The sequence below is a fragment of the Eleutherodactylus coqui genome, chromosome 4 (genome assembly GCF_035609145.1).
Source record: "Eleutherodactylus coqui strain aEleCoq1 chromosome 4, aEleCoq1.hap1, whole genome shotgun sequence".
NCBI lineage: Eukaryota > Metazoa > Chordata > Amphibia > Anura > Eleutherodactylidae > Eleutherodactylus > Eleutherodactylus coqui.
The window spans coordinates 256878203-256894590 of record NC_089840.1 but is presented as its reverse complement, the minus strand read 5'-3'; the positions used below and the strand labels follow the sequence as shown (position 1 = coordinate 256894590).

General features: G+C 49.5%; 1 protein-coding gene across 2 annotated transcripts in view; it reads right to left on the bottom strand.

Moving 5' to 3' along the window:
* The window catches only part of DOCK1 (dedicator of cytokinesis 1), a 364042-nt gene extending 348253 nt beyond the window's left edge, over positions 1–15789 (bottom strand). The window contains exon 1 of one of the 2 annotated variants that reach the window (XM_066601145.1): positions 15472–15789. In XM_066601145.1, coding sequence (XP_066457242.1) covers positions 15472–15517 — 46 coding nt within the window. In that variant the 5' untranslated portion in view covers positions 15518–15789. The remainder of the gene's footprint in view (positions 1–15471) is intronic. The other variant, XM_066601146.1, reaches the window with a different exon arrangement.
* Between the last annotated feature and the right edge of the window lie 599 nt (positions 15790–16388).

Here is a 16388-nt window from a genome sequence, read left to right as displayed (position 1 = left end):
CTCACCGGCTGCCCCGTTCCAGTACCGCGTCCCCGCAGTGTTGACACGCACAGACAATGGATCTTTTTGTGCTTTTATAGTGGGATATATGGTGGAAAGTACAAGGTTCCAGAAGAGACAACCAAAACGTTCAAACATTTTGCAAATGGCAACAAGATTTTTCAGTCCCGTCGCCATTTGCAACTTGCACAGCCAAACTGAAAAGAAGAATCCTTTCTTCAACCAGAAGACATGCCCGGTCTATCGGCCCCAAAAACATACACTGCCCAGCAGGAGCTGAAGACGGATTACCTCAGCACTGGTTGTCTGCCCAACCATAGCGTGTGATAGGAGCCGTGCCTCTAGCTGGTCCTTTAAATGTGATTACTGCGGGTTGGGAGTTGAGTGGGCTTGGTTCCTGTGAATGTGACTACCGGGAAGGAAGGGGGGGCAGGAATAGAAGGGTGTAACACGCGGAGGTCTTGTAGCCAAGTTTGCGGAGACGGAGACAGGGAAGGGGAGCACTACCGCTGATACCAGTTGCACAGACCATGACACCGCCACGTGTACAAGGTCTTTGTGGCGACTGTCTTCGAACAGGTCACAGGTTGTATTAATGCCCTCAACCTACATTTACAGTATATGAAAAGGGAATCCGATTAAAAAAAAAAAAAAAAAAGAAAAAAATACGACAACTTTTTTTGTTTTTTGCCTTAAATCCGGAAAAAAACTCCTTCCCAACACTCCTCGCCGGTGATGACATATTCATTCCCTCTCTGAACATTAGCATTTCTTAAAAACAAAAAGAACAAAATAATCAACTTCTGTTTTGTTCTAAACTTTCGGCAGAAGAAAATTATCCCATCGGAGCGTCTCCGACATAATCAGATGAATATGGATCGTCAGTGAAAATGCAAATAGCGCAGACAAAAAATGTAATAATTAGATCTACGGCACGTCTGATTGCAATCAGCTGGCGGAGCACCAGGAGTGACAATACGGAAGGTCATGTTCACACAAGGGGACCCGCTCACCTCCAGGATCGCACGCCGCGGGATTCGGTTATCATAATAACCGCCTAATCCACCGCCATTACCACAGGCTTACACCAAGGAAGCAACACTGCCGATGTAAGGAACAGACAGCGTTTATTACCAATTCTTCACCAGCAATCAAATATGGTCTATAAAAAAAAAATGCGGTATCACCGACGGCGCGAATGCAGGAACGAGTCTGCCGGAAATTAACTTCTGATAATCAGAAAGAGACGTTCACGCGTAACAAAAACTTAGTTGGGACAGAAGCGGACCGGCTGCTGTCATTTGTGAAACGGAGATCGAAGCTGCAAGGCGACTTCTTAACACGGATCCGCGTCGGAAACTCCGCACATGAATTTTGCCCATTGATGGGGTTAAATTTGCGTGTGGATCCACGCTGCCGGAATCTTGCCAAGGTTTTAGATGCGGAATCCATGCTGAAAATTAATGTCAGATTCTGTCCTAAGGCCGCATTACTCGTGTGAGAAAGATCGCGTGAGTTTTGTGGGTTGCACGATGCACAAATCTTGCAAGAATATAAACCCCATTCTTTTGAAGGGGGTCATACACACGAGCGACGTTTTCCCGCATCACACCTCGTCTTCAATAGGGCTGGCAGCAGTATTGCGCCACGTGCTAAGTGCATGCGGTGCGATGCGAGGGCTCCCCCGTTGAAGACAATGGGAGACACTTTGCGATCCTCAGCCGCAGATCGTAAAAATGGCATGCTGGCGAGTGAGATATCGGGCCGCGATTCACAGTCTGATATCGCACTCGCGCGTGTGAAGGCTATGTTCACTTGGGATGCATCCAGATTCCCGTTCGGTGGCGTTTTTTCGGCTTCCGCCTCTTCTGCCCGTGTTTGTTTGCTGATATAACTGCAGGAGACACTTTTCGAAGTCATATATTTTCTCGGCTCTTGTAACTCGGAGCCATCCAAGCATCAGACTGGCACATCACCGTCAGTGTGCGGCTCGGGTCTGCAAGGGGTCAGTAAGCACCAGGCCAATATCAGTGTACAAGTATATAATCCCTGACACGCCACAAGATGTTGTGAGCCGGGACAAGTTGTAGAAACACAGAGAATAAATCAGAATAAACATCAGTGCATCTTCTTGTATCTAGTCCTCCGGGCTGAGCGCGTGCAGACTGCTATACACCCTCCCTACAGCCAGGGGGCTCCACCATCAGAGCTAAGCGCGAGCAGGCCGCTATATACCCTCCCTACAGCCGGGGGCTCCACCATCAGAGATGAGCGCGTGCAGACTGCTATACACCCTCCCTACAGCCGGGGGCTCCACCATCAGAGCTGAGCGCGTGCAGACTGCTATATACCCTCCCTACAGCTGGGGGCTCCACCATCAGAGCTGAGCGCGTGCAGACTGCTATATACCCTCCCTACAGCCGGGGGCTCCACCATCAGAGCTGAGCGCGTGCAGACTGCTATATACCCTCCCTACAGCCGGGGGCTCCACCATCAGAGATAAGCACGTGCAGACCGCTATACACCCTCCCTACAGCCGGGGGCTCCACTATCAGAGCTGAGCGCGTGCAGACTGCTATATACCCTCCCTACAGCCGGGGACTCCACCATCAGAGCTGAGCGTGTGCAGACTGCTATACACCCTCCCTACAGCCGGTGGCTCCACCATCAGAGCTGAGCATGTGCAGACTGCTATACACCCTCCCTACAGCCGGGGGCTCCACCATCAGAGCTGAGCACGTGCAGACTGCTATACACCCTCCCTACAGCCAGGGGCTCCACCATCAGAGCTAGTAGCAATGTTTAACTGGACTGAAATAACTTTCTGCAACAAGTTCTCTTCCTACAACAAAAGTCACTGAAAACACAAATACACTTTAGTGTTAAGTGTCAAGGTAAAGGGGTTGTCCATTTGTGAACTATTGATGGCCAATCGTTAGAATAAGTCACCAATAGTAGATTGGCAGGGTCCATTGCCTGAACTCTGATGATTAGCAGCTTGCAAGGCCAGTGTGCTTGTGCACAGACTTGATTTCTGCAGGAAGCAGACAGCTCCGTTCTTACTGTAGTGGACAGACTTGGTATTGCATGCAAAATTCTCATTCATTTCAAGTGGCACTTCGCCTGCAGTACCAAGGCTGAAGGCTTCGTTCTTACTGTAGTCGTCAGCCTTGGTACTGCAGGCGAAGTGCCACTTGAAATGAATGAGAATTTTGCATGCAATACCAAGTCTGTCCACTACAGTAAGAACGGAGCTGTCTGCTTCTCGCAGAATTTAGTTCAATAAACAAAAGTGTTCTGGACCATTGAACAGCCCCCACCAATCTACTATTGATGACTTATCCTGAAGCTAGGCCATCAATAGTTTACAACCAGGCAACCCCTTTAAAAAAAAAAAAACACGAATTAAAGATGTTAAATTCTTGTACATTTTCAAAAAAAACACGTGGGTTTTACATGCGTTTTTGGTGCTTTTTTAAGGCTACCTACACACGGGCGTGCGCAATATCGGGCCATAAAATCCAGCCGGATATCGCGCTCACCAATGTGCGATTTACCCGTGGATGCAGGGCGTTTTTCGGTCAAAAACACCTTCCATGACTTGGGTAACCTTGCACTCCATGCAATGGGCTTTCCTGTCCTGTTGGAACCAATGGGCAATGCATAGAGAGGAACACGAAAATATAGGACAAGCCGCTCATGTATAGGACCCTTGCCTATTTGTTCATTTGCGTACGTATGAAACAGATTTACGCAGCCGAATTCGCTTATGCCTGTGGCTGCGCCCTTAGGCAAACCGTGCGTATGAACTGCATATCCCTGCGTATTGACGCGATTTTGCTCATCTATGCCAGCGCAGCGTATTCTACAAGCGCTGTCCTGCACTGGCTTCTATTTTTTTATTTAAATCTCCCTCCTCACGTCTCCTAGCAATGTGCGTAAGAACCGCCGCACAATAGGGCTTTTTTGTGCGCAATACACGGTAAAATATAACAGGCTGCGTTCTTTTTTTTACGCAAATACACGCAATTGTGAATGGAACAATGAAAATCCATCTACTTTCATTGACGCCATTTCCTGCAAATTAGGCGCGCATTCGAGTGAGCCCGGCCCAACTTACGGATGTACACGTACGGCATGTAAAGAAGAGAGGATGACCTGCATCAAATGCATCATACCACCTGCACGTTTACCACAGAGGCCACGATTTGCGCCACTTTATTTAGCAGATTTCTCAGGCCTCTACAGGCACAACATACGTGTGACCCTATAGAGCTGTAACACGTATGTAACTGGACGTCTTCCTACATAGAAGCGACGGAGCAGCCAGAAGAGGAAGCAGCGTGCCGTGCACAGCCGAGACTTTCCAGAACAGACACACTTTGTCAGTCCTAGTGGAACAATGGGAGCTTGGACAGCGGCCGGCCGTTCTGGCTGAGCAGTGCAGATCCCATACAGAACCTTCCGGAACGCTACCAGGCTTTCTCTATTGTCCAACAAAAGGCTTGCCCTTCACAATATAAGCACAAACAAGCAAGGAGTTAGCACAGCAGATTGTTGTGTATGCTTCAGAGCAGCGCTCCCCAGCTGTTTCAACACTACAACTACCAGCCTGCCCTTGCCATTACTTGTAGTAGTAGCTGCTATATCCAAAGGCTACATTCACATATACCATATCTTCTGCAGAAGGAAATCCGCTGTGGATTTTGGTGCAGGTCCTCAAAATCCACAGATTTTGATATGGATTTCCCCCCAGTGTGAACATCCCCAATGGCCGTGGTCACACGGTGCAGAAGAGGGGCACTGTCAGCCGTATAAAGGTTCAGCCAACACCTATCTAAAATTGTAGACCTAGAGCCAGAGGAGGCCGCCTACGCAAAAGTCCTCACGTTCCCATCAAATGGTAGCAAAATGATTTGGATTTGCGGAGTGTGGAGGATATATTACATGGACAGATCCCATTCGTTCCACTGATCATTGTACAGTCTAAACAAGCCAAAGTACCAGCGAACGCTCATCCGTTAGTTGGTCCGATCTTTTCTGTTGCCACAAAATGCAAAACGGTCATCAGTATATCTTCCCGTGTGCAAGGTGGTAGTGCTGCGATAAGGATGAAAGACGAATGATTGTATGAAGGATCACCTTGATCGGCGCTCGTCATCGAAGATTGTACAAAGCGGATTATAAGCGCTTGAAAGAAACAATATATGTGCTGCACAGAAGTTTATCACTCAGCGTCCTGCAGAGTCCTGCAGAGTCCTGCAGAGTCCTGCAGAGTCCTGCAGAGTCCTGCAGAGTCCTGCAGAGTCCTGCAGAGTCCTGCAGAGTCCTGCAATATTTGCCGGTCTCTTCATGTAAATAGGCCTTACTGATGTAGCAAAGTTCAACCCGAAGCTGAGAACTTGCTGCAACAAGTTATCTTAAAGGGGTTTTCTGGGCATTAAGCATTGATGACCCGTCCTCAAGAGTTGATCGCCGGGGGCTACCGCTCTGGATCCATGACGGTCAACCAATCCTGATGGATATGCCATAGTAAATGCCCAGAAACCCCTTTAGGGTACCTCCCCCCAGGATGGAAGTGCTGCAGAAGGTCCGCTGAAGAGAATTCTGCAGCATGTCTGCTTAAAGAGAAAAAGTGTCAAAATCTGCCCAGAGGTGCGGATCTGACCAGGAATCAGCTGCATTCCCATAGCCGATTTATGTAGCTACGTCGCTCCCCTCACCTCGGAAAACATGGTGCTGTCAGCGCCCCCCGGAACAAGTGCCTTGGCAGCCTCTAATAAGTGGCAAGGTCAGGTGATGCGGACATGGAATACTGATCAGCGGTTCAGAACTTACTAGAGGCTATGTGCCGGGGTGTGCTGACAGCGCCATTTTTTCCAAGGTGGACGGCGTTCTTGCACGCTCAGAGCCACTCTTCATCCTCAATAGGAGATAGCTGAGCGCTTGTAGTCGGCCATTTCTGCCAACCCCAATGCAATGAATGGAGCGACGCTATACACGTGCGACCGCCATTCCATTCAGTCTGATGTCGATGTGGTTGAGCGCAGCAACCCTGCAGTGACAGAGAGAGGGGGACACGGGACCCTCGTTCTCAGAATCAGTGGGAGTCTCAGTGGTGATAAAAGAGCTGGTTTTGGTACAACTCCTTCAAAAGCCATTAATAAGCCCAAAAAAGTTTCATGCCACCCTTTATTAGAATGCATTAAAGGCATATTCCAAAGACCAAAAATCTTCACCCATCACCTGGATGGGTAAAAACTAACAGATTAGTGGGGGCTTCAATGCTGGGGCCACACCAGTTCAGAGGATGGGGGTCCGGTGAGCCTCGAAGGGAACGGAGCATAGGTCACAGGTCACACTCCATTCATGTCTATGAGCACACAGGAAAATGCAAGAAGCACAGCGCTTGGCAATCTTCGGCGCCCTCTGTGAAATGACTGAGCAGCGGCGCGCCAGTACCACCTCGCTCCATCCGGCAAAAACTTGAAAAAAACAAACAAAAAAACTTTGTCTCCTGAACACCCTTTCTGTGTCAAGTTAAACTTTGCTAGGTCTGCATCTCCAGGGATTACGGGCTCCGTACACCCATTCCGCTTTGCCCGTTCTTTTCTAGGCGATACCACGAAAACAAGCTGCATCTTCAATTAATAGCGGTTTAACAAGCCGGCTGGATGGGCGCCGCCGAGACGAGTCAATAACGTCTCGTAACGACGGCCCGGCGGCTACAAGAAGGTTTTTTTTCACGACTGAAAAGGGTTTTTTTTTTCTAATCTCAATTGAAGGAATCAATGTTGAAAGTCAAGAATGCGGCGTGCGTCTGCAAGGAAGCAGTGAAGTGTCAGGGATGAGGCGGGAGGGGCGAGCGAGGAGGAGGATGATGATGAGGGCCTTCCTGTCCCGAGGGCTGGGGAATAGGCGCGCCGTACAGGCCATTCCAAGGGGATGAGGCACAGCAGCGCACACAACGCCTGCAGCAGCGGGATGGGGAAACTACACGGCTGCACGAAGCCGCTTCCTCTTGTGACGTTACATGGAAATAGTCCCAGGGACTACAGTACACACATTGCAGACCGCTCAGACCTGGGGGGACGCCGGCAGCCATTGTTTAAGGCGACCCTCGCATTGAAGAGTATCTTAAAAAGCAACTGCACTTTTTAAAAACTTTTCACAAGTCAGAAGTTTTCATCAGTGGAGGTCCGGGTGCTGAAATGATCGCTCCCTGATCGCTGGGATGAAGGGGCTGCAGCGCTCACACAAGCTGTTAGACGCTTGCCAGCTCCTCTTCGCAGATGGGCGCATAGACTTCTATAGGCATCTATGGGTCAGTCTTCAGCGGCCGAGAGAAGCCAATAAACAAGACAGATGAAGGGTCTGCAGCGCTCACTTGAGCACTTTGCCCCTTCATCTCCTTCATCCAGACCCCCACTGATCAAAAGTGTCACTCCAACATGTCAAAAGTTTTTAAAAAAGTACAGAAACTCTTTAAAAGGGGTTGTAGCAATGTTACTAGTAATCCCCTATCCAAGGGATAACTTGCTGATGGGCGAGGGTCTCACCACCGAGACCCCCACCAATCTCGAGAACACAGGTCCTGTGTCCCATTCTGCCTGTCCCTGCGGGGGTCATCCGAATGAACGGAGCGTTGGCCAAGTATGCGCACGCCAAATACACACATGTAAATGAACCCATCGAAAATTGGTAAGCACTATGGTGTGCAAATACGCCCCGGTGTTTCCGGACGGAGGGCTCATGTCCGCGAACACGTCAGTAACACGCTGCAGGTCTGTTTGTAAACAACGGCTCTGCCGGCAGAGACCCCGTATGGCTGCGAATCCCACGGACACGCGCAGTGCCACCTTTTATTTTTTTTTATTCCCCGCTCCGTTTTAAAGTGGGGATGCGCATGCAAATCCCATTGTTTTCCGTGGGAAGCCTTGCATCACGCCCACCGTGCCATCTGGTTTGCCCACTGCCGTGACAGACTCCACCAGCAAAGTCCGCCATGGCGTCCCCTAAAACCTCCATACTCACCACTTTGGATCCACTGTACGCATCCCACATGGAGGGCCGGCGCGCCTGCGCAGTACAGTGTGTGACGCAGCGGCAGGGTCAGATGAGGCAGCCGGCGGTCACACATTTTCACGCGATACTTTATAGGGCGGCTTCCATTGACTACAATGGAAGCCGGCCACGTGTATTCCCACGACAAATAGAACATGCCGCGTTTTCTTTCATGCTGCGGAATTCCGCGGTGGAATTCCGCAGTGTGAACATTAGCCATTAGGTTCAATAGAACCTAATAGCTGCAGGACAATGCCGCGTAAAACGCGGCAGAAATCCGGCTGTGGGCATTAGCCCTTACTGTTCCATTGAAAACAATGGGCAATGCATTCCGAGGAATGCGCAAAAACCGCTTGTGTATACGACTCCATTCAAAAGAATAGGGTTCATATTCGCGCAAGATTTGTTCGTCTTGCAGCGCAGAAATCTCGCCGTGTGAAAGCGACTTGAGGGTGTGAATTCCACATGGCTTGTACTGTAAGGGCTCCTTCACAATGGCGATCGCGAGAAAAATCGCATCTTTTTCCTGCGAATTTTAAGAGTCAGCGCTGCCTTTTCTTACAAAAACATGGCGGCAGCTCGCAGTTTTCTCTTGCGATTCTTAGGAAGGACTTTCTACCATTAAAAATGCATCACACGAAAATCGCAAGTTCGTGCTTCGCGATGCGATAAAAAGGAGACTCCGTATGGAAACATGAGAGAGGGGGGGGAAATAAATAAATAAATCGTACATCATAGAAAGGACATGCTGCGATTTTTTTTTTCCCTCGCAATAGTGAAAACATCACAAACGTGGAGACCACTGAAAACCATTGGTTTCGTAATTCTGCGTCTTTACTCATTCTCGCATCGTGCAAAAATCGTGCGGTTTTCTCACCAATGTGAGGCGCCCTAAGGCGATATTCACACAGTCGACTGCGAACCGTGGTTATTTGCGTTAAAAATGGATCGCTCTCGTATCATATGAGCGCAGTCTTTTTTTTAAATGCGCCCATTGACTTGAATGGATCAAATCCGTGAGAAAAATTGGACAAAAATAAGACCTGCGGCGTTTCTTTCTTTGTTCTCCTTTACTCGGACTATTAGTACAAGAAAAAAAAAAAAAACACCCATGTGACTAACCACATTCAATTCTGTCCGATTTTCAGTCAGATTTTTTTCTGTCCGCATATTGCACGAAAAAAGTAAAAAAGAAGAATGTTAAAAAATTAAATAAAAAGAAAAAAAAAATCTGAATGCAGCTAGTATGCTGTGGAATTTCGGCAGAGAGATCTGCAGTATTTCCGCCGTGCGCTGGCGCTCTTACAGAGATCTTAAATCAATGGCGCAGTCGTAGGTCACAGAGATCCGGCGCCGGGAATCGCGAGCCGGTTCCAGTGCTTTACAAAAGTCTTCACAATTCCCAAACCGGCAAGAATCCAAACATTTGCGCCCTTACAAACGCCATCTCCGGGCGCGTCGCCGTGACAGGTCAGGGTGGGTTGTTAAGGGCACATTCACATGTATCGGACGCGGTGCTGCAGAACCTTCTGGAAATACACGGACTTGTGCTGCGGTTCACTCCTCAAACTGAACTCTAGGAAATGTCCAATACTTCGGTTTTCCTTACGGAAGTCGACCTTGGAAAACGAACCGCGTGGTTTAACAAGAAAAAGGAAAAAAACACAGATCACGCCGGGAAGACGAAACGACTTTCTGCAAGAGGTTAAAATCCCATTTACGACCGCGGAACGTCTGCAGCGACCCCGATGCAAATCCTGCAGCACGTGCTCTTAGCGAGGCGCCTTTCCCTTTAAGATGTTGGTCATTTGCATAACTGCCGCTAAAATCCCCGGAGATCGCCGTCTCCAGGCAGGAAAAGGAGCTGAAATCCCCCTAATAAGTGGAGCCGTGCCCGCGCCGTAAAGCCGCTTTAGGTCCCTTCTAAACACAAAAGCCGGTACTTTGGGAGAAGCGGTGACTCAGCAGCGGCAGATTAGTCAGCGACTTCCCATCTGCAGGTTACAGCCCGGTCTGTACACAACCTCCTGAGCACACAGGACAACTGCTGAAAGGGCAACTCCAGACAGGTGGCAATGGTGCCAGGGACGCGCCACGAAGATAAAGTGGCGTGGTACCGCACTCTAGTCAGCCTCCGCCGGTCGGCCCATCCTAGCGTCTCATGAGAGCGCCTTTATAGAGGTCTGCGATTGCCATGAGATTCCCTTCTAAGGGGGCATCAAGTGACTAAGGACGGCCACGGGGCGCCTGTTAGGGCTTATTCACATCAGCGATCTTATAACGTGAGTTATGTGCAAAGTGCATGGATATGAAATTTTTTTTTAATTTATTGATTTTTCGCCTTGCAGCATCATTTGCGAACCTTTAACGCAAACGCGGACGCAATTTCATAGAAGTGATGCAAGGCGTTTTTTTTTGTTTTTTTTTAATCAAAAACGCTTTGCATCAGCGCGAAAAAGACATATCAGGCTGAGCTTCTCCACCCGACATTGCGCTTGCGAGTGTGAATGTAGCCTTATTGCGCCTTCACATTGGCTATAAAACCACGCGATTTTTGCACGATGCGAGAGTGATTAAAAACGTCAAATTAGGAAACCAATGATTTTCCATGGTTTCCTTCACATTTACGATGTTCTCACTTCTGTGATGCTGCGCTAAAAAAAAAAAAAAAAAAATTGCAGCATGTCCCATCTTTCTGAGTTTCCACGTTTCCCTATGGAGCCTCCTTTTTATTGCATCACACGAACTTGCGATTTTCGTGTGATGCGTTTTTAATAGTATAGAGGTCTAAAAAAAAATTTAAAAAAAAACAACAAACAAAAACCACGCATGAAAAATTGCAAGTGTCAGCGATGTTTTTGCAAGAAAAAGCAGCAATCATGCTTAACGATCACGGGATTGTCATTGCCGGTGTGAAGGAGCCCCTGAGGTGCATCTCACATCGGACCGCTCGTGGACGCCCGTTCTTGTGCTACGGTCCTAGTCGTATGCGTGAAAACAGGAGAAAATAAAACGTGCTGCCATTTTTCCCACAAACGGACCATCAGCCCGCGTGTGTGTAGGGAGAAATCGCCCCAGTGTGTAGGCTATAATGCGCGGTCCGTGAATCGGCCCTTAGTTTTCACTGCAAACAAAAAAACGCAACGTTGAGATCAGCACCGACGCGAACGTTCGCATAGCTGAAACCGCCGCTGAATTTGTTGCGCAAATTCTGCCTGTAAAACCGCATCAAAAATAGCTGAGTTTGCGTGTAAATTTGGCCCCCGTCGATGGGCAGAATCCATGAAGGGCGTTCCGCCACACGAAGGAGTGACGCATCGTCTACTGATGCTGATCTGCGTGAAGACGCAGCAAAATTCGGCCCACTGATGGCGCTGAATCCGTTGTGAATCGGGGGTTAAAAAAAACAAAAACACGTCAGAATAGCTGCAGATTTCTGCTGCGGTTTTACAAGTGGAATCCGTGCAGAAAATGGCGCCGTGTGCGCATAGCCTGGTGCTGCGGATCTGAGAGCGGAGTTCACCCTTTGCTTGGGCTGCGCTCAAATCCGCTGACAAGTCACAGATGTTGCAGATTTTAGAATTCGCAGGATGTCGATTCCGCCGCAGATTCCACGTGGGATTTTTCCGCATTATGTGGACAAGTCTCACCCACGCGCTTGTACTGCGAACGCGGTAAATTTTCTGTGTTCCTACGTAAACATGTAGCGGAAAAGCTGCGGAATGTCCGGAACCACGAATTCCACCGTAAATTCCGCAGGATTTTTGCATAAATTAAAAAAAAATTATCATCAGCGCAGATTGTGACCAGGAATCAGCAGCTGATCTTAGCATCTACAGCGCTCCTTCGCTTCGTCAGCCCGCAGCGTCTAGTGAGCGCCGGTTTCGAAGTCCTATTATGAAGTGAGCGCTGCAGCTGATTTCTGGTCAACGCTGAAACCGTTTTTAATGTGGAAAAGCTGCGGAATTTGCCACAGAAATTCTGCCACAGGTGACATCCCTTTACGGCGTGTTCACACGCTGCGCAATTCTCACAGCAGATTTTGATGACCACAATCCATGGCCCTTTACAGCAACCAAAACCTCAGATTCTACACCCGCAGCTCACCGCCGCGCGCCGTGGGTTTATATTACAGATTTCACTCCTGCAAACGAAAACCCGCCGCGTTTCATGCGGATGTTCTGCAGCATGTGAACAGCTTTCAGGGTGCAGTCAGATGGCACACTCAAATTGCTAATTTTTTTGCCACAATTACCACGAAACGGAGCAGTTTTTGGCAAACCCACTGCAAGTTTCCTGAGAACGCACCCGCGTGCATCTGATACTGTGGGGGACAGTCACATCCTGTGATTTAGGATCCATCTCTGGCTGGGAACATGCAGCATCTCTGGGCCCTACAGCAACATACATGACGCCGGGGCCCGGGATTATAGAATGCCAGCTGATATACCCATCTTAGCCCGAGGTAACTTGGTACAGGTGTTTACCTGTCATTCGCATGAAAAATTATATGAAGTCGTGGTTACACAGAGGAGCGAAACCGTATGTTGTAGTAGATAACCAACAGCACTAAAATGGGGAAAATACCCTCTCAAGGGGAGGCTTTGGGGCTGCACAGTCACGAACAGAAGATGGACCAATATCTTCCTAGATGCAACGTGATATCCAGATATAGTGACAGCAGCCATTGCAATAGCCGAAACGTTGCAGATTTTACCGATGGAATAAAGAAAATTCTTTTTATTGCACCTGGATTTGAGCTGCTGTCACTATATCTGGATACACAGAGGAGCGTTAGATTCTTCTCAGGCTGCATGTACCGATGTCCAATGTAGAATGTGCCACCCCTCCCACTCTAATCACTATTTACCCTTAAAGATAACCCCCTTTTTATTCAAATTTACCCCCAGACTGGAGAATGCAGCCCCTTTTTAGCCATAAAAGCTCCATCCCTGTAGTCCATGGCAGCTTCCTTGTGTACTTTACAGCCTTTCCGTATAAACAAAGAGGTCAGGTAGGCCCTCCCCGGCGGACGCGCGCAGGCAGAGGCCAGGTAGGCCCTCCCCGGCGGACGCGCGCAGGCAGAGGCCAGGTAGGCCCTCCCCGGCGGACGCGCGCAGGCAGAGGCCAGGTAGGCCCTCATCGGTATATAAGCTCGCACGGAGGTCAATCAGACTCTCCTCGGTATATACACAGAGGTCAGTTATATTCTCCTCGTGCAAATTTCACGTTTGTATGACACTGGAAGCTAGAAAATTAGTAGACGATGGGGAGGAGTCATCAAACCTGGCACAAGCGGCCCATGTTTCCTTTGCACTAGTTCTGATAAGTCTTCCCCATTGGCTGCTTGTTAAAGAGGTTCTGCAGGAGCTCAGACTGCTTCATACAGGACAATAATTGTGCTTTGCTTGGATGACAGTGGATCACCAACATGACAGTGGAGTCCTCCAGGTTTACAGCCATACTGCAGTGGGGTCTCAGTGGGGAGACCCCCACCAATCAGTAAGCTATCCTGTGCATAGGGGATAACTAGCAATCTTGGTAAACCCCTTTAAAGGGTTTTTCTGGGACTTTAATAATGATGACCCATCATCAGGATAGGTCATCAATAGTTGAATAGTGGGGGGCGGCTGGCTGCTCAGCTAATTGTCCCACCCATTGTCAGTCTGGAAGCAGACAGCGCTGTCCATACTGCAGTGACCAAATTTGTTACTACAGGCACAGCCCTCATTGAATTCAGTGGGAGGTGTGCCTGCAATACCAACCTGAGCTGCTGGGACCTTGACAGCGCCGTCCGCTTCCAGCACCCTTCACACTGACGGCGATCAGCAAGGACGCCCGCAGATCAACTATTGATGACAGACCACCAATAATAAAGTCCTGGCATATCCCTTTAATTCCCCTGCGGTTATATAATGCACTTCCACAAACAATGATTAGTTGGTTCTTCTCAGGTCAGCGGTGTCATTACCGCGGGAGTTGCTACTTGAGCAGTTCTCCATCATTATAAGTGAGGCGGTCGCCATGTAAGCTGGAGGACTGGATTCACACAGGAGGGACCTGAACCAGTAGAACTCTCAGACCTGCGATTCTTCAGCGACTGCGATGCCTCACATGACTACGCATGTTGTTCCTGCCATTAAAGTGGGAAAAACACAACGCGCCTCCATGTAAATAGCGCGGCGAGGCGATACGTTGTTCAGCCAATAACGAATGATTCTTTACAAGGAACGGCGCTGAAATAGGACTGCGGCGAAAATAACGGCTCCCTTTAAGGTGCGAGATCGCAGTCACACGAATACAGAGCAGAGATCCCACCGATTGCGTTCAAACACATTTCCATATTTTTTGCACACATTTTAGGCACGCAAAAAAAAAAAACCATAAATCATGGGGGGTTTTTTGCATATTTGTGCACCAAAATTCCCCATAGATGCCAATGGGGAGCGCGCAAATGTTGGGGTAATACACAAGGAGATGCGTGAAACAAGCGGAATTGCGCTGGAAAAAATAACACAACTGGAACTAAATCGGCCACTGCAGTCGGAGCGCCTCTGTTCGCCGCGCAAATCAACATTCCTGGCGGGGAAAGAAGTACAACAGAAAACGCCACCCAAAAAAATCTGTTCTTTCCACAAAAACTCAGCGCTCAGGTGCGCAAATACACATCCGGCCGCGTGAAGTCACCTAGATGTGCCGCAATCAGGTGCCAAGTGGCAGCAAGCAGCTGGTATATTATATACTGACACACTGTGTATATAGCAGCAGAGATGGGCAACAGGCAGCTGCAACTACCAGCAGAGTGATCAGCGCCTGCTGAGAGTCAGGGTCCGAGCTGCGGTCCGGCGCGGGCCAAAGGCACCGAGTGCATGCTGAGAGTTGTAGTCCAGCACAGACCAGAGTGCATGCTGGAAGTTGTAATCCAGCACGGCCCAGAGACACAGGGGCACATGCTGGGAGTCACAGTCCAGCACTGCACAGAGTGCATGCTGAGAGTTGTAGTCCAGCAATGCCCTTGGCACAGAGTGCATGCTGGGAGTTGTGGTCCAGCCCTGCCCGCAGGCACAGAGTTCATGCTGGGAGTTGTGGTCCAGCAATGCCCGGAGGCACAGAGTGCATGCTGGGAGTTGTGGTCCAGTCCAGCACTGCACAGAGTGCATGCTGGGAGTTGTGGTCCAATCCAGCACTGCACAGAGTGCATGCTGAGAGTTGTAGTCCAGCAATGCCCTTGGCACAGAGTGCATGCTGGGAGTTGTGGTCCAGCCCTGCCCGCAGGCACAGAGTTCATGCTGGGAGTTGTGGTCCAGCCCTGCCCGCAGGCACAGAGTGCATGCTGGGAGTTGTAGTCCAGCCCTGCCCCCCGCTGTCATGTAATGTCACACAATGAGCCCCCACTTCCTGACTTACCCACTCCATACTTCTCCTCTTTCTTGGTGGGCACCCAGCGAGTCATGGCGCTTGCTGCTGTCAGCCTCGGGCCGCCGTCATGGGGACAGGGATACTAAGTAATAACTGCTTCCAACAAGGAGGGAAAAAGTGTAACTTTGTGAGGAGGGGAGGAGGTGACGGCCCTGCCCTGGCCGGCGTGTCAGGGATTTCCTGGAGCTGGCTCCTCCCTGGACTGCAGGAAGAATGGCCGCAGCCGGCGGTGCACAGGGAAGCTGTGGAGGAGACGCCGCTCAGGCCGCCATTTCCCGGCCCTTTGGAACAACAGAACTGAGGGGGAAGAGGGGAGAGAACTTTTTTTGTTGGGGTCACGTGATGCGACGTGACGTCACCGCCGCTGGGCTGGGGGCTGCAGCTGGCAGAGGGGGACCTCATACATGCAGACAGGAACACAGCGGGCGGGTAACCCCTAGCAACCAGTGGGAGCTGAGGTGATGACAGGAGAGCTGAAAGGTGATTGGCTGTTATGGGATACTGCATGGACTCATAGCAACCAATCAGAGACGGGCTTTTATTTCATAACCTGTGGTGGAAACATGGGAGCTGAAAGTTGATTGGTTGCTATGGGATACTGCAAGGCCTTAGCAACCGATTAGTAAATTGTGGTAAAAAGAGCTGAAAACTGACTGGTTGCTATGGGATACTGTAACGACTCATAGCAACCTGTCGGAGACGAGCTTTCATTTTGTAACCTGTGGTGGAGACGTGAAAGTGAAGGCAGGGCTGGGCCTACATTGTTCCAGACAGCATTGGTACCCAATGGCTACCACTGACTATAATGGGTCTGTCGTAGTGTCCAGAGGCCTCATTCACATCTACTCGGCTCTATTACAGCTAATGGAGTCTATAGGGCGCCATTATTGTCCGTCATATAACAG